The sequence below is a fragment of the Gorilla gorilla genome, chromosome 10 (genome assembly GCF_029281585.2).
Source record: "Gorilla gorilla gorilla isolate KB3781 chromosome 10, NHGRI_mGorGor1-v2.1_pri, whole genome shotgun sequence".
Classification (NCBI taxonomy): domain Eukaryota; kingdom Metazoa; phylum Chordata; class Mammalia; order Primates; family Hominidae; genus Gorilla; species Gorilla gorilla.
Window position 1 is genome coordinate 138,421,990 of NC_073234.2, and position 25,425 is coordinate 138,447,414.

At 57.9% G+C, this 25,425-nt stretch overlaps 1 protein-coding gene across 16 annotated transcripts in view; it reads right to left on the reverse strand.

Annotated features, from left to right (window-relative positions):
- PITPNM2 (phosphatidylinositol transfer protein membrane associated 2) overlaps positions 1 to 25,425 on the reverse strand; it is a 166,814-nt gene that overhangs the window by 2,890 nt on the left and 138,499 nt on the right. For 4 of the 16 annotated variants that reach the window (XM_055358281.2, XM_055358282.2, XM_055358283.2 and 1 more), the window contains 6 exons: positions 23,492 to 23,719; positions 18,901 to 19,209; positions 18,068 to 18,163; positions 14,720 to 14,824; positions 14,444 to 14,514; positions 13,970 to 14,144 (listed from right to left, as the gene is read on the reverse strand). In XM_055358281.2, the coding sequence (XP_055214256.1) occupies positions 14,046 to 14,144; positions 14,444 to 14,514; positions 14,720 to 14,824; positions 18,068 to 18,163; positions 18,901 to 19,209; positions 23,492 to 23,719 (908 nt within the window). In that variant the 3' untranslated portion in view covers positions 13,970 to 14,045. Of the gene's footprint in view, positions 1 to 75; positions 205 to 285; positions 470 to 941; positions 1,092 to 1,171; positions 1,321 to 1,445; positions 1,563 to 1,897; positions 2,015 to 2,387; positions 2,537 to 3,449; positions 3,612 to 4,207; positions 4,373 to 5,417; positions 5,562 to 6,160; positions 6,371 to 8,457; positions 8,637 to 9,045; positions 9,291 to 10,087; positions 10,208 to 10,350; positions 10,541 to 10,954; positions 11,203 to 13,969; positions 14,145 to 14,443; positions 14,515 to 14,719; positions 14,825 to 18,067; positions 18,164 to 18,900; positions 19,210 to 23,491; positions 23,720 to 25,425 lie in introns of those variants that run through there. The other 12 variants (XM_063694444.1, XM_063694445.1, XR_008670451.2 and 9 more) reach the window with 10 other exon arrangements.

Sequence of the window (25,425 nt, forward strand, 5' to 3'; positions counted from 1 at the left end):
AGTGAGGACGGCTGTCACAGGCTGGGGCTCCCCGAGCTGCCCGCCTGCACCTGCCCCCGCAACGCGCCCACTCACCTGGCACTGCTGCTGCAGCTTCTTGGTGGGCCGGCCCACGATGTAGATCTGCATGGGGGACAGGCTAATGGCGCTGTAGACCGCCACATCCTTGGTGGAGCCATAGGCCGCGTGCACGCGCAGGTGCAGCTGTGGGGAGACTGGCATGGGCACAGGCACCATGGTCCCTCTGCCCCCACCCCTGCCCTGCCCCATCCTCCCGGGCCCCACCTCGGAGATGAGCAGCTTCAGGAAGTTGGCCTTGTGCCGCAGCGGGTCATGCACCAGGCCGTCACAGAAGGACACCACGCCATGGGGGAAGTTGTGCTGGGCCAGCCACGCCACCACCCGCTGCTTCTGCATGTCGGGCCGGCCCGTCACGTAGATGATGAGGTAGCCCAGGTCCTGCCAGTGCCTGGGGGTGAGGTGTCTCATGGGTGCAGGCCTGGGTGTCTCATGGCCACCCCTTCCTCCCTCCTGGGCCTCCCTGTCTCCTGCCCAGCCAGGGCCTACTTGGGCCATTGGAAAGCACATCTCTGATTGAGCTCAGACAGCAACGACGATAATGGTTGACAATGACGGTGCTGCAGCAGGCCCTTGGGTGCCCGCATTGGGCGGCAGATGCCCCTGCTGCGGTGTCCCTGGCTTACCAGCCTCACTTTCCAGATGCGGGAACTGAAAGCCGACACTGAGAAGTGACATCGCTTGCCCAAGGTGACACGGCTAATAATTGGGGGTGCTGGGCTCTGAACTGAGGTCCTTAAGGCCCAGTGCCTGAGCCAGGCGTCCCCCACAGAGGCTCCGCTGTCCTCCTCCACCTGGCTGGTGGGAGCCCCTGAGCCCACCCACCTTGCTACAGCCCCTTTGTGCCCCTCCGGGCCACTCACCGCACCACGTCCACGGCCCCGGCCCGCACCTTGGGGTCGCTGCCCATGATGGACACGCTAGCGGCAAAGGAACCGTCGATGCTGAAGACCACGAACTCTGTGCCCTTGGGCAGCACGGTGATGTAGCTGTCAGCAAACGTGTGGTCTCCCCTGGCAGGTGGTGGGGGTGCTCATCAGAACCACCCAGAGCCTCGCCCTGCCTATCCCGCCCTCCCAGTGCAGGCATATACCTGACCACCATCTTGATAGGGTAGACACCCACGCCCAGGCGGTGCGACTCAGGGATGGTGTAGGAGACACGCCCACTGTTGTTGGTCACCAGCGTATCCAGGTAGAGCCACTCGCCTGAGGGCGGCTGGGTCATGATGTGCACATCCACCTGGGCCCAGCAGGCTGGTCACGGGCTGGCTGTGTCTGGCCTCCCCACCCCCTGCACCCCAGCCAGAGGGCAGCAGGGAGCTCCCCAAAGTCCCTCCATGTTACCCCTACCCGCCGTGTCCTTACCTTCTCCCCAGTCAGGGTGACCATGTCCAGGGGCCCATACATGAACCTGCCCGTCAGAACCTGGGGGCCGTCCTCATTGGCAAGGGCATCATTGATCCGGTGGTTGGCTGTCACGTTCTGCGGAGGGAGCGGCAAGCCCGGGTCAGGGGGTCGGAGGGCACCCCGGGTCCCTGTGTTCTGCTCAAGCTCTGTGGGCCTGAGGGGCAGGCTTGAGCTGTGGGCTGCGCAGCCCATGTCTGAGTCTGGATCAGACATGATGACGTAGCTTTGGAGAAACTAGGAAGCCTTGCTGCCTTCCCTGTCTGTGAAGTGGGCTGACAGCTCCAGCCTCATGGCCCGGGAAGGTACATAAGACTGCAGGCTTCCCTGCAACTCAGTTTCCTCCTCATCTGGACACGGAGGCTGGTGACAGGGTGACAGCGTGGGGGCCTGGGCGCCTGGGGGACCCTCACCCGCAGCTTCACGTGGGTCCGCTTGCGCTGCCACTTCTCCCTTGGCTTTGAGGGGGTGAACACTGACACTTCCTTGCCATCCAGCTCCAAGATGCTGGAGTTGTCATGCCTCATGACCTGGGAAGAGGGGACAGGGCAGGCTGTGGGGCAGATGCCACCCTGGGGCTTCCTGCCCTGGGAGGAGGAGGCCCAGTACCCGGGAGCAAGAGGAGCCTGTGGGTTGTAGGGGGCATTCTTCAACCCACTACTGTCTGCCCAGTAGCCCTCAGACCCCTGTTCGTTCACCTGACGAATGTGCAGATATGTTCCCTCCATCCCAATGTCCTGAGAAGCCTGAATACACCCGAGCATAAAGGTGCCTTCGTCTTGCTTGCTCTGTGATCTGATGGGGTTGGAGAGGAGTCCCCACTGTCCCCTCGTCTGTGAAATGGGGCCCTGTCATGGGTGTTGTCACTCAGGGCCCTCCTGGGAGGCCCCAGGCCCCGGGTACCTGTCTCAGCAGAAAGGAGACCACGTCTGTTGACTCCCAGTAGCTGGCGTGGAAGAGGTGAGGCAGAGCCACCGTGGGGAAGGCCGTGAGGGCATCAGGGCAGTACAGGGCATAGTCGATCCGCTTCTGGCCCCACCACTTTGCAGCGACTGCCAGGAGGGGCCGTGACTGGGCTGGGGCTGTATAGCTCCAGACAGGGACCCCGAAGGGTCACCCGGCCCCTCTGGCCTGCTCAGCCCAGCACAGACCCCCCACCAGCTATAGCCTAAAGTGAGTCTTCTCCCAGGCTGGATGAGTGAGGCAAGCGGGAGGGAGCGCAGGCAAAAGCACGCAGACCCAGGACAGTGGTGAGTGCCAGCCCTGCTGAGGGGCTCCTGCGGTTGCGTGGGGGGACCAGTCAGGATCTGTGGGATGGTACCAGCTGTCTGTGGTCCCTTCCTGACTCTGGTGACCCTCTGCCCCATGGCAACCCCATCTCTGCCCTCTCTGGGCCATTCCTGTTCTCCTATCTTCCCCCAGGCGTCAAGGCTGGGAAAGGCGGCACAGAGGTGGGGTTACAATTCCTGATCCCCAGGGCAAGGGTGCTGTCTTCTCGCACCTGGGCCACCCCACGAGCCCTGAGACACCGCAGTGTGGGTGGGGAAGCCTGGGCCTCCAGATGGATGGTGCTGGGTGCATCTGGCTCTGCCACTAGGGGCTGGGCGAGGACAACCTTCCTGAACAAGACAAGCTTGTAAAGTGCCCCCTGGGCTGTCCGCAGGAGGGGCCCAGCAGCAGGGCCTGGTTTACAGGTCCAGGCTTCCCTAGGTTCTGCCCACAGCTTTCCCCGGAGCTTCCTTGGTCCTCATCTGGCCTCATTCCAGCTCCGTGGGGTCCCTGGTCCCTCACCCCACCAGACAATGCCACCAGCTCCCACCTCCTCCCTAGATGGCCAAGTCCTCCCAGCCCAGCCCCCACCTCCCTGTTAGGCCGAAGCGGGGGTCTAGGTGGGCAGAGCCTGGCAGTGAGGGGTGCTCAGCAGCAGAGTGACCCCCAGTGAGGGGAAAGTGTGTGGGGTGGTACCTTCTCCGATGTCCAGCTCAGGGAGGCCAGGGGCCCTCTCCAGGCCGGGGCTCGCCTGCCTGGCTGGAGGGTGGGGGCCAGGGGTGGTGGGGCTGGGGGGGGGCAGGGCGAGCAGGGACAGACGCCTGACACTGGGTGTATGGCTGAGCGCATTGGGGGCCTCTGAGAAGCAAGAGCAATGGATGGCTCAGCCACGCGGGGATGACCGCGGTGCCACGTCTACCAGGGGCCAGGCAGGACACTGGGACAGTGCCAGGCCTGGGGCTATCAAGGGCGAGTCCATTGGCCCTCCTCACGGATGAACACAACTGCCAGCAACCCCCACCCCAGCCTCAGCCCCTGCATGGCCACCCTGACCGCAGCTGCGAGAATCCCTGGCCCAGCACGGGGGGCAGCCCCTGGCGGGGACTGAGAAGGGAACCCGGGCTGTGCTTCAAGCACCAAGAGGCTTCATGCAGGAGCTAAGCATGAGGAAGGCGGGGCCCTTCCTAATGCGCCTTCTTCCAGAATCCTCCTGAGAAGGCGAAGCTTCTCAGCCTAGACACTGCAGAGTCTTTGGACTTGACTGGTCTCTGCTGTAGGGCTGGCCCGGGCACTGCAGATGCCCAGCAGCCTCCCTCCCTCTACCCACCAGGTGCCAGCAGCATCCCTCCCCAGTTTCATCAGCTAGAAATGCTCCTAGACATGGCCAGCAGCTGTCCCCTGTGGGCACAATGGCCCTGGCTGAGTGAGGTGGGTGAGGGGCCTGGTATACTCACTCTGGGCGATGCTGGATGCCGTGTAGCTCTCAGCCATGCCTGACACCTGGCTGGCGATGCTGATCTCACTGGCTCGGCGGAAGCCACGACTGGCAGGGGCAGTGCTCGGTGAGGAGGGGGCGCCATGCTCTTGGAAGGCTGCATTGTGGGTCTGGAGCACATCCGCTGCAGGTGGACAGGGACCAGAGGCCAGGTAAGAGAGGCCCTGCCCAGCCCCAGAGCAGTGGGGGAGCCAGTGTGCCAGGGTCCAGTGTGCACCTAGACTGGAGGCTGGGCAGCAGCTGTGCCAGAGCCACCTGCTCAGGGCCGTGAGAGGAAGGGGCCCAGAGCTTTAGCAGGTGAGGAGGAGGGCTGGGGCAGGGTGGACTGACGAATGGACACAGACACAGGGCAGGGAGGCGTGGCAGCTGGGCTCAACCTCAGTCACCCTCCTGCCCCACACACACCCCTCAGCTTGTCTCCAGCACCCCAGTGGCTCCAGGGCCTCCAGAGCTCACCCTGGCCTGACCTGACCCACAGCCCACAGCAGAAGCAGCGGCTCCACCCAGGTTTGCAGGGCGCTGACAACAGGTGCCATGGGTGGCTTCCTGGGGATGCCCTGCACATGCAGAGCACAGAGAGAGGCAAGCCCTGAGCGTCCCTCACACAGGCCACAGCCAGCAGCCCCTGATGGGCGTTTGGGGACAAAGGCAGGTGCTGGGGGTTCAAGCCAGGCTCACCCAGGCCCAGGCTGAAGACAGGACAGAACAGGGAGGATGGGGCTCAGCCAGACAAGCCACACCTGGACGGGGTACAGGAGGTGCCTGGGTGACCTCAGAAAGCGAAGGAGTGGGCCCTGGGGAATCCAACCCCTCGCTGGGACCAGAAGCTTCCTCAGGTGAGGGGTGGGCCCGACTGGCTCAAGGCCTCAGTCTGCTTCTGGCAGAGCCCTGGAACTGTCACTGACTTGCTGTGTGGCCCTGAGACGGCCTCTGCTGTCTCTGAGCTGCTGCGCCCCTTTGCTTTGGGTCTGCCCTGCCTCTGGCCCACAATATGCAGGGAGGAGGCACCGACACCAGCTCCCCAGGGCCGTCCTGCCCAAGTCTCTGTTCCTCACCACCCAGGTCCCACGAACTGTGAGTGGCCAAGGAGGGCATGGGTTGGGGGGTGTCCCTGAGGACCAGGTCAACCAGCGAAGCAGACGTCACCACGAGCAAGGGAGGGTACACACACTCGGCACAGCCCGGGCGGGGCCCGTCTTGCCAGGTGGGCGCGGGAACAGGCATACTGGTTTCCAGGAAGCCGTCCCCGTGGGGGAGAGGGGCCAGGGGGCCGCCCTCCAGGACCAGCTCGGGGTTTCTCTGCACGGTCTCGACTGGAGGCAGACGGGGAGAGAACAGAGGACAAGAACAGACACTTGCATGGGCCATCCAGACACGCTCTGACACAGAGACTCAGGGCTCCTCGAGGACCAGGACGTGACAAGACGCCGGGACACACGCTGGGGCAGGGGTCGGGCCAAGCCTACCTGGACCTCCCCTGCCCCAACCCATCTCCTGCACCCTGTCTCGGGGCCAGCCGCCTGCCATGATGGGACCCAGCCGACCCAGGCCCCCTACTCAGTGAGGGTCCCTGCTGGGTCCCTAGCTCTGTCTCTGTTGGGATGGAGGCTCAGCTGTGGAGAGGGGAGTCTGGTCTTGTTCTGCCCTTGCCCTGCTCCGGGGACCCTGGAACAAGGCCCTGACCTGTGTCCTCTGAAAGGTGGGAACTATCATTTGTGCCTCACGGGGATCAGTGCAGAGGGATGCACCACCCCCACCCCCCACCCCCAACAGCTGTCCACCTCCAAGACGCATTCAGCACAAGCTGTCCCTCTCACCTGGGGAAGAACCACGTGGCATGGAGGACCTAGGAGCCAGGGAGCCACGCCTACCCCACCTTCCCCAGAGGAGTGGGGCGGAATGTGCCTCTCACCCAGCAGTGTGGAGCAGCCGTCCCCCAGCGGATAGCGTTGGTAGCGGGGGATGCTGAAAGGCGGCAGGGCGTGAAAGCGCCGTTCCAGCAGCGGCTCCAGGCGTGAAGCTGACGGGTCCGCGGGGTGGAAGAGGTTGTAGACTTGCTGGCAGGCCGGCCGCAGCTGGAAAACTGGGGGTGGGGGTGTTGGCTGCAGAGCTGGGGCTGGCCCTGAGGAGCAGTGGTGGGGGTGGGAAATTTGGGAACTGGGCACTGGGTTGTCTGCCGAAAGTTAGGGATAAGATGGGGGGTGTGTCTCTATCAATTTGGGACCTGTTTGGGTCATTGTTACTTTTTTGTTTGTTTGAGACAGGGTCTTGCTCTGTCACCCAGGCTGGAGGGCAGTGGTGCGATCTTGGTTCACTGTAGCCTCAGTCTCCTGGGCTCAAGTGATCCTACCCCCTCAGCCTCCTGAGTAGCTGGGACCACAGGTGTGCACCACCACACCTGGCTTTTTTATTTTATTTTTTGTAGAGATGGGGTCTTGCTAGTTATCCAGGCTGGTCTCAAACTCCTGGACTCAAGTGATCCTCCCACCTGGGCCTCCCAAAGGGCTGGGATTACAGGCGTGAGCCACCACGCCTGACCTCTAATTTTTTTTCATTGCAAAAGTTGTCATGATTGTGGTAAAAGGTGGTTTGCAGTACAGAAGAGCATATGATGAAGGGCACATGGTGGAAACCCCTTCCACCCCAGATCCCCCTGAAGCTCCAGCTCATCTTGCGGGAGCACCACCGAGTGCTGGCTAAGGCAGCCCTGTCCTGCCTGTATCGGAAAATGTTTCCCCTTCTGTCAAATGGGGCAGCAGTTCCAACCACGTCATGGAGTTAAGGAGATCACGTGAATGCAAGTTTAATTATTAGTGCTGTATCTCACTTTTAGAGGGACATAAACCAGAACATATGCTATGCCTTCTGAACTTTGCCTTTTCCTCCCATTTAACACAAAAAACGTTGGCGTCTTTCGTGTCAGCGCGTCTAGTTTCTCCTTGCTCTTTTTCAATGGAGGCGGGTACTCCACTGTGTGGTTGTGCCAGAATTTATTTAACCAGCCCCCTCCACATAGACGGACATTTAAGTTGGTTCTGGTTTTTCACAATGACACATAATGGGACCACAACGGCACTGTCCCTAAGTCTCCATGCACCTGTGTGGGACTCTGTGGGGCTGTTCAGAGCCTGCAGTGGATGGGGCACAGGGATGCCCTCCGTGGGGCTGCCTTGGTTGTTGGGGTCCCCTTAAAGCTACCCATTTCTCTTCCTGGCAGTGCTGAAGTCGCCAGTTTATGGAAGGGGAAGGCACTTGGGTGCTGAGTCCAGAGGTCTGCATTTTTTTTTTCTTTTTTTTTGAGACTGAGTTTCGCTTTTGTTGCCCAGGCTGGAGTGCAATGGCACAATCTTGGCTCACCGCAACCTCCGCCCTCCCGCATTCAGGCGATTCTCCTGCCTCAGCCTCCCGAGTAGCTGGGATTACAGGCATGTGCTGCTACACCTGGCTAATTTTGTAATTTTAGTAGAGACGGGGTTTCTCCATGTTGGTCAGGCTGGTCTCAAACTCCTGACCTCAGCTGATCCGCCTGCCTCGGCCTCCCAAAGTGCTGGGATTACAGGTGTGAGGCACCGCACCCGGCCAGGTCTGCATTTTTAACCTGCACTTGGCAAGCATCTAAACCTCTCTGAGCCTCAGTTTCCCCCTCTGTCATCTGGGAGTGTAACATGTGTTGCTACTCTCAGGATTGTGTGGCTCCTGGAGCTTTGCAGGCTGATCCCAGGGCACAGGGCAGGGACTGCTGCTCCAATGATGCCCAGCCGCCGGACTGCCTGCCCTGGGTAGACAGAGACGCACAGCTGTGGCCCCTCCAGGGCTGGGAGCCCACTATACCCAGGAGGCTTTGGGGATGCCTGGCCTCTGCATCTCTCCCTATGGGAGGACCTTGGACCTGGGAGGCTGGGTCTGTCTCCATCTGACTCTGGGGTGGTGCCTTCTCTCCCTGGACCTCAGCTTGCCCATCTAGGGGTTGACCCTCAGCTCCCACAGGCACCCTGGAGATGAAATGAAACAGCAGGTGTCACGGACGGCCAGTGACTGAGCTGCTGAAGCAGGAGCAGAGGACAGCAAGGGGCCCTTGGTGGGGAAGACAGGAAGGAGGGCAGAAACAGGCCTGGGACGTGGCCATGATCTCATCACAGGGGTCCACTGAGACCCCCGCCCCCGCGCCCAGTGCATGTACCCCCCATCCTGCCCCTGCTGGGCTCTCACCATCCAGGGCTGGGATGACAGTCTTCCTCAAGGCCAGGACCAGCCCCAGCGGGCACCCGAAGAGGAAGAGGTCGGTGATCTCGAAGTCAAACCTGCCCAGGGCACCTGTGCCGTCCAGCATGGTGGAGCTGCTGGAATGGCGTGAGCAGGGCTCAGTCCTCAGCACGCTGGCATGGAGGCTGCAGACCCAAATAAGACTTAGCTGTCATGTGGGTGCAGCTGCCATCATCTGCCACAACACTGCTGGTGGCAGCAGGTCCCAACCTCTCTCAGGGGCCCACTGGCTTCAGGACAGCCCTGAGCTGGACCACCTGCCCCTGGTCCATTCTGCCCCCAACTCTGCCATTCCCCACCCTCACCCTCAAGATAAATTGCTCCCTCAGGCCCAAGATGGCCCTTGGTGTACATGAGACAAGGCACCCAGTAAGCCACTTTCTCCTGGGCCCAGACTGGGATCCCAGGTCTCGGGCTGCGGGAACCTCAGGCAGACAGCCTGGGTCTCCTGTTGGCCATCACAGGGGATGTTCCTCCCTCTTGGAGCCTCTTCCCACACCCAGAGGCAAGCCCCAGCCCCCCAGCCCCGCCCACCTGGACAGGAAGGCCTGGTGCTGCTGGATGGTATCCAGCTCGTAGGTGGATGAGTCGCTCCTCTTGCGGGGCAGTTGCCTTTTGGGGTCCTCGGTGCCGTTGCTGCGGGGGATGTCGACGTTGCTTCGGCTCAGGTGCCGACTGCTTTCCAGGCTGGAGCCAACACTACTGCCACCACCGCCACCGCCACCACCGGAGCAGTGTGCTGCATTCACCAGGATGCCCGGGGACAGCAGGTCATTGTCCTGGAACGGCCCCGTGGAGGCTCACTGCCGGGTGGCCGCTGGCCTGACCCATTCTCCAGTGTCCTGGAAGCTGCCTCCTCCCTCCTAACCCCAGGCCGAGCGGCCACTGTCCAGCCAGCCTCTCGCCAAACCAGACGGGAGGGCCCCGTTCCCTTCCGTCCTCCCACCCACCAGCCACCCTGGACCTCATTGGTCTACAGGCCGTTTTCCACTATGCAGCAGAGGCAGGGAAGCAGAGAGGGGTCGCCCATCCCACCTCCTAGGAACCAGACCCCACTGCCCACAGTGCAGACCCTGGTTCAGGCTCATGAAACCACACGCATTCCTAGGCTTGGCCACGTAGCAGCTGTTCCCCTGCCCCCATGCACCTGCCCTGCCGCCTCTGGGCACCTGTGCTGCCAACCTTTGCCCTTCCCATCCTTTTTTGGAAGGGTGAGAGGAAAGAGATTGTGAGAAAAACTGCTACAGCTCTTTCAGGGCCCAGGCACTTTCCTCGACTCTTCAGCCAGAATGGGCTGGGCTTGCTCAGCTCACTTGCACCCCCAACCCCTCCACAGCCCCTGTCCTGGAGGTGAGCTCTGGCAGCAGGGTTGGGGTTCAGGGGCTTGGAAAATGTTTGTTGAATGAACAGAGCTTAACTGGGTAGAGTCCAAGCCAGATGGACTCAGGAAGTGCTGCCAGCATTCTGCTTGGCGGACACAGCCTGGGGCCAGGTGCAGGAATAGGCAGGGCAGCCACCCTGGGGGCATGCAGGAGGCTTCAGGCCTTGGGGACTGTCTGGGCCCCCACTTGGGTACCTGCATGCTGACCACGCTGCCCCGGCGGCTGCTGCTCTGACTCTCAGACACCGGCTGGTTGCTGTAGCACAGGGCATCAAATGCCAGGATGCCCCCGACGCAGTCCCCAATCAGGCAGACCTTGGGAGAGAGGGGCCAGAGGCCTAAGCCATTCACCCGCTCGCTGGACTATAGGCTGGGGAGGCCGTCACCTTCCCCCTGAGGCCAGCCCGCCCTACAGGGTCTTCCATCCTCCTCCCCTCCCCAACTTCCCCGGGACTCACCTGCCCATTGAAGGTCATGCCCTCCTGGGACTTGATGAAGTCCCCATAGGCAAGGTTGGCTCGCTGAATCACTGTGGCAACCGCCTCCTGGTACTGGGGGGAGGAGGTGGCCAGCAGGGGGAGGGCAGCCAGGGGAATGTGGTCCTGACTGCTGGACAGACAGCCTTCGTCATGGCTGTAGGGGCTGAGGCTGGGGAGAGGGGCCAGTCAAGAGAGGGCAGGTGGCTCCAGCTCAGCCCAAGGGGCCCCTCTCCCCTGACCTGAGTCTCAGCCATGGACTCAGCATACGCTAGTGAGGACCCTTCCCGGCCAGGGCCTGGGTAGGCTTGAGGGACCAGGGTGGGTAAGACCCCATGTCTCAGAGGCAGGCCAATATCCCCACATTACACGTTTGGAAACGAAGGCTCAGCCATGGGCCCAGGCCTCCTGGGACTCGAGGCTTAGCCTGCGTGTATACGTTTGGGCACCTCCAGGTAGAAGGGGCTGGCCGGTGGGTCTGGACATCGGGGCAGGAGTCCTGAAACTGGGGAGCCACCTGAGGCCCAGGGGTAGGAGGAGGACAGTGCACTGCCGGAGGCTGCAGTCAAGGGCAGATGCCACTCACTTGGAGACCAGGGCAAAGGCGTCAGAGCAGACGGGCGGGCAGGGCACCAGGCGGATGGCAAGGCGGCCCAGGGCGCTGGGGTAGTGCACGCGCATGACGGTGTCGAACACGTTGGCGATGGTGTTAGCATCGCCCTTCTTGGAGCTGGGGTCCCCGGCGCCTGTGTCCAGGATGGTGCCTCCGTGCAGCACCAGTAGCAGCACGTGGATCTTGGAGGGCGGTGCAGCCAGCGGCTGGCTAACCTCGTCCTGCATGGGTTGGGGGACAGTGTCAGCTACCCAGGGAACCCAGCTCCTTGCTGAGGCCCCTCTGTCACCCTTGTTGGGGGTGTGCCTCTCGCACGCAGCCCAACTGCTCCCTCTGAGAACCCCAGTTTTGGTTACTCATGCCTGGAGCCTGGGGTTTGGCTGCCTCAACCCCTCCCCTGGGACTCTTGCAGGGACTGGAGCCTGCAGGAGGAGGCAGGGAGGTGGGCCTGTCCACTCCTCCTCCTGCAGCCCTGCTCCTGTCTGCCACCCTGACCAGGGGCACAGAGGACATGGAGGGAGGGAGTCCATTCCTTTGAGAGCACGAGCTCTGCTTCCTTCAGGGAGCCCGGGCAGTGGCTTCTGGGGCTTCCAGCTTTAGGGGGAGGCAGAGAGGTTCAGCCTGTCTTGGCCTTGGGGGCTGCCTGCCCTGTGTGTGTCTGTCTTGGCCTGAGCAGACAGGGCCACCACCAGCTCAGAGTTACAGAGGTCACCTGAGAATGGCTGGGGCCAGGGCATCCACAGCCTGGGTGGGCGGCAACCCCAGCTACTCTGCCTGCAGCTCCAAGCTCTCCCCCCAGTCATTCTCCCCAGGCCCCCACCCTAAGGCCCTGCCATTCCTGGCCTCTCTCTAAGACCAGGGTCTCCAAAAGGAGAGGTGTCCTGGTGGGGACGGAGCCCCAGCACCTTAGAGAGGAGGCCGATCAGATTTCAAGAGGTAATGACCCCACCTTCCTGCCAGGCCAGGCCTGCCTGTGAGGTCAAGGTGAGACCCTAGACCTGCACACCTGTGTAGGGGCTGCGAACTGCTCCAGGCTGGGGGAGTGGGCCAATATCACATAGCGTGTCGGTGCCAGGCTGGATCGGAACCTGAAGCCTCTGCCACTACTCAGCACTCTCCTGCCAGGCCAGGCTGTGGCCCTGTCCCCAGAGGTCACCCTCCCCTGCCCCAAGCTTCTGGTATGTGACCGGAGGATAGCAGCAGGGCCAGGGCCCGAGAGGGGCCACTGATGAGTACTTGCTGTATCCATATGATGTCTGGGGTGTGGGGGCAGGGAAGTGAGCTGAAGGGAGAGTCCTGCCTCCAAGAACCCGAGGAGACAGACCATGGAGCCAAAGCCATCTAGAGGGCCTGTGGTGGGGACAGCTGTCCCTGAACTGGCCAGGGGGTAGGGGTAGCACCAGGAACCAGGTGCCAACACAGAGGCTGGGTGGGTGGGGAGGGCAGGGGCTGGATCCAGGACTTAACAGGCCACCAGGTGGCTGGGCGCAGTGGCTCGAGCCTGTAATCCCAGCACTTTGGGAGGCCGAGGCAGGCAGATCACTTGAGGCCAGGAGTTTGAGACCAGCCTGGCCAACATAGCAAAACCGTCTCTACCAAAAATACAAAAATTAGCCAGGCATGGTTGTGCACATCTGTAATCCCAGCTACTCGGGAGGCTGAGGCAGGAAAATCGTTTGTACCCAGGAGGCAGAGGTTGCAGTGAGCCAAGATCGTGCCACTGCACGGCAAACTGGGTGACAGAGTGAGACCCTGTCTCCAAAAAAAAAAAAAAAAAAAAAAAAGTGGGCACAAGGAAGGGCAAGGGAATGGATGGGCTGGGCCAGGAGCCACTGAGCAGCAAGAAGCCAAGAAGCCTGGTGGGTGCTGCTGAGCTGGAGGAGGAAGGCTGGGCTGCCCTCACCCCAGGAGGAGCCACGGGCTTCTCTCTTCTTCCCAGGAGCCAGGGCAGGACTGACACTTGTCCTCACATGGGGATTAGCCACCACTGGTTGGCCTGGACACAAACACACTCAGCCCAGGGCAGAGGGGGCCACCAGCTGCCCAGAACACAGGGCAGGAGGGAACAACATGAGCCCTGTTGGGCTTTGACAAGGGCTTTTTTCCAGTCCAGTGAGGCGAAGGGCTTATGGAAGAAATGTCTTATGCAGCCTTCACGACAGGGAGGTGACATCCAGCAGTACTTAGTCACCAGGGGATGGGAAGGGCTTGGCACTGGGGGCTGAGAGAATCCTGCATAGGCCTGTCTGACTGGGCTCAGCCCTGGAGATGATCCAGGGACCCCCAGAGGCCCCTGGAACACAGCCTCCCTACACTCAGCCTGCTTTCTCCAAGGGGACATCCTGCCTCGGCCTGAGACAGGGATTCACCCTGCCCTGGGCTCTAGTTGGGGCTGAGCCCCCTGCAGCTGTAGAGGCATCCCCCTACTAGTGTCTCCACAAGGCAAGGAGCAGGGGCTCCGGTTTGGGGGTTCTTGCAAGCAAATGGATTTGGCTTTGGATGGCGGTGCCCCAGAATCAGTGCTGGGTTCTGAACACACACCCCAAGGCAGATCCAGAGCCCCAGGCCCCTTCTGCCCCTCCCCTGGGGGGGCGTCAGAGCTGTGTGTGCTGCAGGTGGGGAAAGGGATCCGTTTGCTTGTCTAGACATTAAGCAGCAACTGGAAATCAACTCCCCTTATTCCATGACCCTTTCTAGAAAGCCCACCTCGGCGTCAGACCGCAAAGCAGAAAACCACAGGATGGGGAGGCTGTGTGGATGTCCCTCCTCCTCCCCTAGATTCCCCGGGGGCCCGAGTTCCCCACAGAAGTGGTGCTGCCTCCACCTTAGGTAGCTTGAGGCCAGAGCAGTGCGGTGACCGCAGGTGATCGTGGGACAGCCCAGCTCAGCCCTGGCTCCTGTCCCAGTGCAAACAGCTCTGACGGCCCGCAGGTGGAGGAGGATGGGGCATGAACTCCCACAGAGAACCCCCGAAGCGGACACAAGCGCTCTACCAAGACAGCTTTATTGGACACACTGAGCTCCGCCTGCCTCCCGCGGGGCCATCTTGTCGGCCACGGCCACATCACTTCTGCCTAGACGACTGTCGCTTCCTCCCTTTTCGTCTTTTTATCTTCAGGGACAGCAGACAGGCTGGGCACAAGGTGAAGATCTTATTTTTGATCTGGAATTTACAAGTTTCTCATTTTACTTTCCCATGGGTGGAGCTTGGATAAGGCTTTCTCAGGGGTTGTCTGTAGTCCCTGGTTCTTGGGGACCTCAGAGACAGAGGGCGACAGGCGCCTTCCTAGCAGGGCAGCAAAAAAGGAGGCCCAGGCCTCTCCCCGGACAGTACCCAGGCAGGCGTGGAGGTGAGGCTGCCAGGCCCAGAGTTCCACCTCTGTAACCCCTCAGACTATTCCTCTGCACCCTGCCCCTCCCTTGGCGGCCATGCCCCTGTCCCTCTGACACCCGGGCACCCACCTCTATGATGTTCAGCTGCTCCACACTGGAGGCCACCCTGAACTCAGGGGCACCCTGGCGGTACAGACCATCTGCAACGACACAGAAGCCGTGCTGTGAGCTGAGGGGCAGCCCAACCTGGCCGACCGGACAGAGGCTGCAACTGTGATGAGGGGAGCTTGGGGGTCCCCAACTCATATGTATGCCCAGCACTGTGCAGGAGCTGGTCAGAAAGGAGGGGGCTGAAGCCCTGCAACCGCCCTCCCCAGGCTCTGCAGCACCCCCAGACCTGCTGACCTTGTGTGTCTTCTGGCTCTGGGCTCTCGATCTTGTCCATGAGGTCATTGGAGCTCCACTTGGTGATGTCCTTGGGGAACATTTCCTCTGTGTCGGACAGGTCCTCTGGAGAGGAGAGAGGGAAACTCAGGTGGGACTGGGAACGGTGGGGAGGCCTGGCTTCCCGAGGTGGGGACGCCCCTGTGTACGGCTCTGCTCTGACCCTTCCTCAACAGGACGGCCACACAGCCCCACACCTTGGGCTTCTTCCTGACCATTACAAAAAATAGTGGTAACATTCACATAAGAAAAGTCACCATTTATAAAGTGGCATTTAGTATATTCACAGTGCCATGCAACCATCACCACTATCTAATTCCAGAACATCTCACCTCCCTAAATGGGAGCCTCATACCCGGGAGCAGTGGGTCCTCAGTCTTGCCTTCCTTGGCCCCTGGCCACCACCAATCAATTTTCTGTCTCTACAGATTTGTCTATTATGGACATTTCCTATAAATGGAACCATATACTATGTGGTCTTGTGTCTGGCTTCTTGCACTCAGCATAGGGTTTCTGGGGCTCCTCTATGTTGTAGTGTGTGTCAGATGCTTCATTCCGTTTTATGGCTGAACCATAGTCCATTGCATGGACACACCCGTTTTGTTTATCCATTCATCAGCTGATGTTCCTGACTGTTTTTTTAAAAAATGCTATATTGACCAGGCATGGTGGCTCATGCCTGTAATCCCAGCACTCTGGGAGGCTGAGGTGGGTGGACTGCTTGAGGTCAGGAGTTCAAGACCAGCCTGACCAACATGGTGAAATCCCGTCTCTACTAAAAATACAAAAATTAGCCAGGCGTGGTGGTGTGCGCTTGTAGTCTCAGCTACTCAGGAGGCTGAGGCAGGCGAATTACTTGAACCTGGGTGGCAGAGGTTGCAGTGAGCTGAGATGGTGCTGTTGCACTCCAGACTGGGCGACAGAGCAAAACTCTTGTCTCAAAAAAAAAAAAAGCTACATTTAGGCCGGGGGTGGTGGTTCACGTCTGTAATCCCAACACTTTGGAAGGCTGAGTCAGGTGGATCACCTGAGGTCAGGAATTCAAGACCAGCCTGGCCAACATGGCAAAACCCTGTCTACTAAAAATACAAAAATTAGGCAGGCATGGTGGCATGTGCCTGTAGTCCCAGCTACTCGGGAGGCTGAGGCATGAGAATCACTTGAATCTGGGAGGCAGAGATTGCAGTGAGCTGAGATTGCACCACTGCACTTCAGCCTGGGCAACAGAGTGAGACTCCGTCTCAAAAATAAATAAATAATAAATAAAAATAAAAAATGCTACATTTACTTTATTCCATCTTCACCATTTTTTAAATTTCTTATATATTTTTTTTTTTTTTTTTTTTTGAGATAGGGTCTTGCTTTGATGCCCAGGCTGGAGTGTAGTGGCACAGTCATAGCTTACTGCAGCCTTGACCTCCTGGGCTCAAGTGATCCTCCCATCTCAGCCTCCCGAGTAGCTGGAACTACAGGCATGCGCCACGACACTTGGCTAATTTTTTTATTTTTATTTTTGTAGAGACGAGGTTTCACTATGTTACCCTAGTTGGTCTTGAGCTCCTGGGCTTAAGCGATCCCAAAGTGTTGGGATAACAGGTGTGAGCCACCGTACCCAGTTCCTGTTTTGTCAAATTGACAAATAATCATAATTGTACATATTCATGGGGTACACAGTGATGTTTCAATACACCAGTGTATGGTGATCAGATTAGGGTAATTAGCATATCCATCATGTCAAATATTTATCATTTCTTTCTGTTGGGAATGTTCAATTTCCACCTTCCAGTGATTTGAAACTATATATTACTGTGGTTTAAAAAATTTTTTTATTTTTGGTATTGACAGGGTTTCGCCATGTTGCTCAGGCTGGTCTCAAACTCCTGGGCTCAAGCAATCCACCTGCCTCAGCCTCCCAAAGTGCTGGGATTACAGGTGTGAGCCACTGTGCCTGGCCTAATACATTACTGTTAACTCTAGTCATCCAGCAGTGTCACAGAACTAGAACTCATTCCTCCTATCTAGATATAATTTCATATCCTCTAACAGGCCTCTCCCTGTCCCTCCACAAAAGCACAGCTTCATAAGAAGTGCTGCTATGAACACTGCCTCCAAGACTCCTCCTTCTGCTCCTCTGAGAACTTCTGCCCAGGACCACCAGGCTCATGGCTACTGTCTGGCTCTGGCACTTGCTGGCCCCCCTCCAGTCCTGGATGGGCTCCTGGGCCCATTTCCCCAGGACACCGCTGTCCTGGCACTTCCTGCTTTGCTGTCTTTTTTACAGCTTTTTCTATGTGAAATACGTATTGTCCTTTCATCAGGGTCAGAGAGCCACCTGGGACGGGTGGGACGCCAAGAGGCCCCTCCTCCGTCCTGGGCAAGGCCCCTGGTGCAGAGGCCAGCTCGGGAGTCCCCAGCCACCATTCCAGGTCCTCCAGTCCCAGGGCCAAACCAGGCACCTTTCTTCTGCCTGGACACTGACTCCCCAGGTTCCTTCCCTTGAGGGCAGCTGGCCAGTTAACCAAAATGCCACCTTATGTGGTTCCTGTGCCCCTCCAAGCCACAGTGGTGACATGAGATCTGGTGCTGCCTGTGTCTGCTGAGTGCCTATGGGCTCGCCCCCATCCCTTTCTGAGCCTCTGAGCTGCTGTGTGAACTTTGGGCTGGCTCAGCCACCGGCTTGCAGAGGGACCCAAGCCCCCAACCCCTACACCTGCTGGCCCCTCCAGCTTCCTGGAGAGGAATGGCTGGGGCACCAAGCAGGCGAGCGCTGTATGCATGCCTCTTCCTGGCACAGGTGGTGCATCTGCTGTATGGTCATGCGCTTATTTTGGGACTAGTGGGAAAATGGGCACTTCACATGTTTTCTGCTTATTGCATTTTCTAAAGTGCCTGCATTAGATGTGGTATTAATTTAATCAAGAAGAAATAAGGTAAGTACAAAAAATTAGAAAATTAAAAGAAGTTATGCTTCCATGGAAATAAATTCACATGCGGAATAAAGCCCTAGTCTGATGGTGTATCCTTATTTGGGGTTTCAAGAGCGCAGTCCCCATCTGCCAAGCCCACAGCACATCCTGATATCAGGTCCTGAGACCCCAGACTCAAGGGAACAAGATGACCTCATCTCATCCTCTGTGCACTGCCCCAAACACCAGGCTGTCCACCTGGGACAGCGCAGGTGTAGGGACCGGATATAGAACAGTAACAGGCAACACCCGCATCAGTCCACACCCACACCCTAAGCCCTTTCAGACCCCTCCCCAACTCGCCCAGGAAGGCCCCAAGGACTGCAGAGCGCTGCCTGCCTACCGTGCGCATCGAAGAACTCGTCATCTGAGCTCTCATCCGAGTCCCTGGCAATACTCTGCATCCTCCACTCTGAGATGCTGTGGCGGGAAGGACTCGCTGGAAGGCAAAACCCCAGAATGACCGCCAACTGGAGAGGAAGGGCCCAGAGGCTGCCCTGAGCCGGCAGGAGGCAGGGAGGGCCACCCACAGGCCTGACAGGCATCACAGAGGCTGCCACCGGAGCCAGGAAGGTTCCGAAGAGAATGAAGTGTGTAAATGAGTGGGGAGCCTCCTGTCCGCCTGGCACAAGGCAGTCATGTCCCGGGGAGCATGGGTGGGGAAGAGCATGACAGACATAAGCCCAGGACGTGCGGTAAGACAGGCCTGGGTCCACTCCTGGGCCTCTGACCTGAGTCTGACCAAGAGCAAACTCCTGAAATTTGGCCACAGCAGGGCCCAGGCGGGGGATGAGTGAGCCAGGCCTGCCTGCTGGAGAAGCTGGCTCCACCCAGGGTGCCTGGGTTGATCCTTTATCTCAGGGTCTGAAGTCTCCTAGGGTCCCCATCAGGAGGGGTGGCCCCTCCACAGCGCTGCAGGAGCCCAGCCACCTCCACTGCTCCTATGGGTAGCACTGTCTTCCCTGGGCATGGAGGGGAAGTGTTGGGGAGCCTACTGGGGCAGGGCCCAGGCTTCCCCGTGTGCGAGGACTAGCCCAGGGCTCTGACTCCCTCTGGGCTTGGTGCCTCAGTGTCCATGAGAAAGAACTCTGAGGAGGTGCAGTGATCCAGCAGTGTGTGGGGCTGCCTTGAGGGGAGGGACCTTGAGTGTGGGTGGCAGGTGGCGCAGGGGCTTACCTCCCCGCTTGGATGACCGAGACGACCTGGAGGATGTGGACCACTGTTTCTTGAGGCCGCGCCCCACTAGGGGCTCCCCGTTGCTGCTGCTGGGCTCCGGGGGCTCCCCAGAGGTCTGGTCCGAGACGGCTTCGTGCTTGACGAGCTCGGTGGCCTCCTCACCATCCTCATTGAACTGGGCCATCTTGCGGGAAAGCATGAGCTGTGCCTCCTTCTCCAGCTCCCGGATGTTCTCCATGCTTAGCCCATACCACTCATCCTGCCAGCACCAGGCCTGCCGGTGAGCCCGCACCATCACCCTCCGTAGTCCTGTGCCCCACGGGGATCAGAGAGGGAGAGACGAGGGGAGGGAGGTCAGCGCAGGAGCCTGCACGGAAGTGTGGGGCCCAGGCAGGGGCTTTGGGAGGCTGCACCCATGTTGCAGGTCAAACTAAAGTCACTGCCTGTCTGTGCCTCAGTTTCCCCATTTGTAAAATAAGGGGACTGGCTCACAGATAGTCTCACAAGCTCATAGTTGTTCTATAATTAGAGTGGAGGGGCCTCCCAAAGCAATGTGTCCGGTCAGAAGCCACAGTTGGAAGGGCGCAGTGGCTCATGCCTGTAATCCCAACACTTTGGGAGGATTAGGTGGGAGGACAGCTTGAGTCCAAGGGTTTGAGATCAGCCTGGGCAACGAAACAAGACCCTGTCTCTATTAAAAAAAAAATTAAAAAAAAAAATTAGCCGAGCATGCTGGTGTGCGCTTGTAGTCCCAGCTACTCTAGAGGCCGAGGTGGGAGGATCACTTGAGCCCAGGGGTATAAGCCTGCAGTGAGCTATGATTGTGCCACTGCACTCCAGCCTGGGTAACAGAGTGGGACCCTGTCTCTAAATCGATAAATAAATAAGAAGCCACAGTTAATTTTCTGGGAGATTCCTGCACAGGGGAGGTAGAATACGACTTCCTGAGAGTCTCGTGTCTCAGTCTCTGCTATATTTTTCCTGTTAAATTTCCCATGGAAAATCAAGTTCAAGTTCAAACTGGGTTGGTTCTCCTTTTCTTTTGTTTTTTTAAAAAAAGCTTTTAGTAGAATATATTATGCACATGAGATATATAAGAATATATTATACATATAAATTAAGATGAAGAATAAAGTAAAGAATATATACCTTTTAAAGTATAAAAAACAATTAAAGGGCCAGGCATGGTAGCTCACATCTGTAATCCTAGCACTTTGGGAGGCTGAGGTGAGAGGATGGCTTGAGGCCAGGAGCTTCAGACCAGCCTGGGCAACACAGGGAGATCCCCCATCTCTACCAAAAAAGACAAAAAAAAAAAAAAAAAAAAAAAAATTAGCCAGGCGTGGTGGTGTGTGTCTGTGGTCCCAGCTACTTGTGAGGTAGAGGTGGGGGGGATCGCTTGAGCCCAGGAGTTTAAGGCTGCAGTGAGCCATGATCATGCCACTGCACTCCAGCCTGGGTGACAGAGTGAGACCCTGTCTCAAAATAGTAATAATAATAATAATAATAGAATTATAAAGACTAAAAGCAGACTGGGGGTTGCCTTGGGCCAGGGTGGGATGGGGATGACAGTGAAATGGGAACAAAGGACCTTCTGGGGTGATGAATGCTCTGAAGTTGTGCCCAGCTGTGAATATACTAAAACTTACTACTGTTATCTTACAATGAGTGAATCATATGGTATCTAAAATTATGCCTCAATAAAGCTGTTTAAAAAACATTAAAAAGCAATGAGACATCCACATCCACAGCCCCAGCGAAGAAACACACCATCACCAGCGACAGGGAGCCCTCCACTCGCCTGGCCCCTGACAGTTGGCCCCGAATTTTGCTTGTCATGCGTTTTGCCTTCTGGTCTCAGCACACAGATGTGTTTTCCTGCACACTGTATCAGGCTGGTGTGGCTGTTGCTGAATTCCGCATCTATGTGTCACGCTGTATTTTTCTGCCACTTGCTTCTCTGGGTGAGTGTTGTCCATGGATGCACGCGTGGGGGCTTTGGCTCATCAGGCTGGGACTGTGTGGCATCCGTGTGCGTGTGAAATGCCACATTTCATTGATTCCTTTTCCTGCCAATGGGCCTTTGGCTAATTTACATTGTTTCTCCATTTGGCTTTCATAAACCTGGTGCTCTGAATGAACATTCCAGAACAGGCATGGGGATTTCTCCAGGGGACAAACCCAGGAGAAGCAATCTCAGGGCATGTACCCCCGCCTCCCCTAGAGCATGCTGAGGGGGTTTGCAAGCAGTTGGGCCACGCCAGGCTCCCAGGCTGGTCTCCTGTGTACCCTCTTTTCCTGCCTCCTCACTTCCCACCTCTGGCTTTGCTCAGCCTTCCTTTCTAAATCCCATCCATTCTTAAAGACCTCTCTGTGGGATGGAGTCCTGTGTCCCCTGCCCAAGCCCCAGGGGTGGCCTCAGATGTGGCACACTGAAGAGCCTTGGTTTCCTTTTCTGGGACTGTCTGCTGGCCTCACAGGGCTGCCAGGAAGGGCCGCATCCCTTGCTCTACCCTATATAGGGAAATGCCTCCTCCTGGGGTGACCGGAAGGGCTGGGACATGCACTACATCTGGGGCCAGGCAGTAATGAGGACAGCTGAGAGCTGTCCCAACCCCCAGGAGTTGCCTCCTCAAGGCCCCCAAGAAGCCCAGCGTAGCTCACATGAGTTCACGAGATCATCCCCGTGATATTATAGGACTAGTACTCACAGTTGTCATCAAGCTCCACCTATGTGCCACACCCCATCTTCGGTTCTGAACCCACGGTCTCGGCCCACAACAGTCTGATAGGATTGGTGTCATTATACCCATTTTACAGAAGAGAAAAGCAAAGCTCAGTGAGGCTGAGAGACCACAGAGCCACTACGTGTGAGTCAGGCCTGGACTCTAAAGTTGTCTTCTTTCTTCCCACCAGCCACAGGCTCCTGCTTTCTGAGGGGAGAACTGACTTTCAGGGAGCTGGGGAGTCTCTGCAGCTTGGCCAGGATCTCAGCTGCTGGGTAGGGCTAGGGAGGGCCAAGCGGACCCACAGAGCCAGAGTGCCAGGAGCTGCAGCCTTAGTAGGTCTGCTGGGTGTCCTGTGCAGGGCTGAACCTAGAGAAGCCTTGAGGAGAGGGTGGGACGAGTCACCAGCGCTGATGTGTTCAGGTTCCTGGGGGTCGAGAAGGGCGGTAGGGGACGCCCTGCCCAGGATTGGGGAGCCCCTCCCAGTCCTGCCCACATGCTCCTCCACTCCTCATATTGCCTGGGAAGTGAGAACCACCATTCCCATTTTGAGACTTCAGCACTGGGGTTGCAGGTCCCAGTCTGTGAGCCCTGGGTAATGGAGAGAGGCAGGTTTGGGCCAATCTAAGCTCCCATGGGGTTAGAGAGATAGATTGCGGGAATGCATCCCTCTCAATGGATGGGACAGCTTCCTTCTCTTCCTGCCACCTCTCCCAGCTGCTGATTGACACCGCAGCAGCCCTTCTGGAAAAAGAATGGTGGACAATGTGTCTGAGTGTTCTGCCCTGGGGATGGAGGTGGTGACACCAACACACCCGTCGAGGCCCTGTCCACGTCTTCGCTTCTCCAAGTGGAAGACCGCGTCCTCGGACCCCAACCCTTTCGGGTACACATCCACCCTTCCCTTGGGGTCACAGCCCCAACACTGAACATGGCTGTCTAGTGAGACACCTCCCTTACTGATGCTAAGAACAGGAGGATGTTAATTCAGGACAAGGGTGGCTGGGATGGGAGGCAGATCTAGTTCAGCCCCAGTGTTGGGTCTCTGCTTCCTCCTGCATAAGTAGAGTGACAATGCCTACCCTCATGGGTTATCGTAAGCCTATGTGACAAGCGTGATATGTACTGTCAACAGTGTGGCTCTGTTCAATCTTAAATAAAGTCACCCTTGCTCATGGCATCACAAGGTGTCTGGCTGGGGTGCCTTTTGGGTCATGGGCCTCAGGGACTGGAACCAGCTCTTGGAATGACATCATGCTATGACCTCGGCAGAGGGGGGTTTAGGGCTCTAGGTGAGGAAATGGCACTCACTGCACCAGGACCCCCAGGCCATCTGCTGTCTACCTGTTCCACGGGCACCTACTCGGGCTAGGCTGGTGTGGGTGTGAAGGCCACTATGATGTCTGAGACACCCTGCTCCTGGGAGCTTCCAGCCCAGTGAGGGAGGCTGAGCTGTGGCCCTGGGTTCTGGGCCTCCTCGAGTAGAGGAAACAAAGGCCTGGGAGCCCAGAGGCCCAGATGAGCAGCAGGGAACCTGTCCCCAGGGGCTACTCAGACCTGTGGAGTGTGGGCTACTCTTTATCAAATGTGAACTAGGTCAGGAATGTCTGGGGGCAGTGCCTAGGGCTTCTTCATCCAACAACACACACTGGTTGTCTCTGCAGGTGCTCAGTAAGTATTCATGGATGTTCAAGGTAACCCATGGTTGGCGGGTAGTGGGGAAGCTTTGGTGTCACCTTCCCAGAACAAAACAGAAACGCAGACTCCCAGGCAGACATGCAAAGAGAGGAGGCAGACAGGCAGGTGACAGGAGACAGAGGGGTTGGGTAGCCCGGCCACTGCCCACCTGGCATGGGTGTGCTCACCGGTGTCGTGGATGAACCTCTCGATCTTGGACTGCATGCCCCAGTAGCGGAACTCCACCTTGCAGAGCTTGTATGCGCACATGATGGGGAAGACCTGCTTCTTGTACTCCTCGATCCAGTTCTCAGACAGGGGCCCCCGCTGGGTCTTGGTTGACTGGAACAACTTGGGGTCCTCTTCTGTCTTATACTCGTTGTGGGGCACAGGGTCTTTGACAATGTCGATGAAGTCTGTGGGTAAACCCTTAGAGTGGCCACTTCTGCCCTGACCTCAACCCCCACCCACATCTCTCCATGTTCCTCCACCCCCAAATCCTCCCAGGACTCTGGGCCTTGCCCTGCCAGAGAGACCCTGGGAGTGAGGATCATGTTCTGGGCAGCTCTGACCTCAAAATCCCTGACAGTGGGGCCTGCAGTTTCCTTGGTGCATTCATTCATTCAGATAAGGGTCTTGCTATGTTGCCCAGGCTCAAGCACTCCTCCCACCTCAGCCTCTCAAAGTGCTGAGATTACAGGTATGAGCCAACGAGCCTGGCCCCTTGTTGCCTTTTCAAGTCATTTCAGCAAAACCCATGTTCTGAGTGCACCCTACCTCTTGGCAAAGCAGATAAATAAGGCAATGAGGAAACACTGGGGAGATGAATTTCCATGAAGAATACAGGGTGGGAGGAACAGAAGAGAAGGCTAGGAAAAGCTTCCCACAAAGATGGTGTTTCAGCCAGAGGGGTGGAATCAAGAGGTCAAGAATGTCCCAGCAGCACCGGCCCTTGAACAAGAGGTGGGGGGTTCTGGGGAAGGAACCACCAGGGTGTCTGCGTGAGGAGAAAGATGGCAGCAGTCACAGAGCAATGGGGATGCCCTGGACATGCCGGCCACTTCTCTCCAAGCTAGGAGACCAGACAGTGCCCGAGAGCCAAGTGGACCCAGGTATAGATCTGAGGCTGAGAGGGATGCAGGCAGGCTGGCCTGTTGGAAAAGCCTTCCTGGACAGCGACCGGAAGAGATGTCTGAAGAGGCCTACAGGGGGTGTCTGGCCAAGCTTGCTCCGGGCTGGGCCTGAGAGCAGGGGCAGATGCCACAGAGGTAGGAGTGCAGAAAACAGGCTTAGGGGCTGACAGGACCTGGTGAGGGTGACAAGAAGACGGGTGATGGCTCCAGGCAGGATGTAGGCCAGGCCACTTACGATCACAGGCTTCCCCTCCACAGCGGCATCTCAGAGCCCTCCTGTGTGCTCACTCCCGAGGCACATGTGTGTTGGGCAGGACTGGGGCACTCACTGGGTGAGAAAGAGCCCCAGTAAAGGGTTTGTGGCTCACAGAACCCTCTTTTACGGTCGGTTCTGCTCTAGCCAGGCCCTTGGCTGTCTCATTTTCTCCAATGTGTGGGCCCCTCTGTATCCAGGCTGCAGACTGCAGACATAGACAACAGCTCCACCAAAACCAGCAGGGTCAGGAGCAAGTCTGAGGACCACAGAATGCCAGGAGGGATGAGCACTCTTCCTGGAGCAGACCATATGCCCTGCCCATGTGAGCCGGCAAAGATCCTGCATGGGAAATGTCACAGAGACTTAGGACCCATGGCAGCTGGCCTCGGAGGGAGCCTGCAGAGCTCTGGCAGTGTCAGGGCTGCCTGCTATGGGAAGAGCTATGTACACCCCAACCCCAATTCCTACGCCGAAGTACTGAACCCAGTGCCTCAGAATGTGATCTTATCTAGAGATAAGGTTTTCAAAGAGGTAATCAAGTTAAAAGTAAGGCCATTAAGGTGGGTCCTGACCCAGTATGACTGGTGTTTTTATAAGAAGAGGAGACAAAGAGGTAGACAGACAGAGAGGGGAGTGACCATGTGACGAATGAGGCAGAGATTGGAGGGATGCTTCTACAAGTCAAGGAGCACCAAGGACTGCCGGCAAGCACACAAGCACAGACACTGAAGGG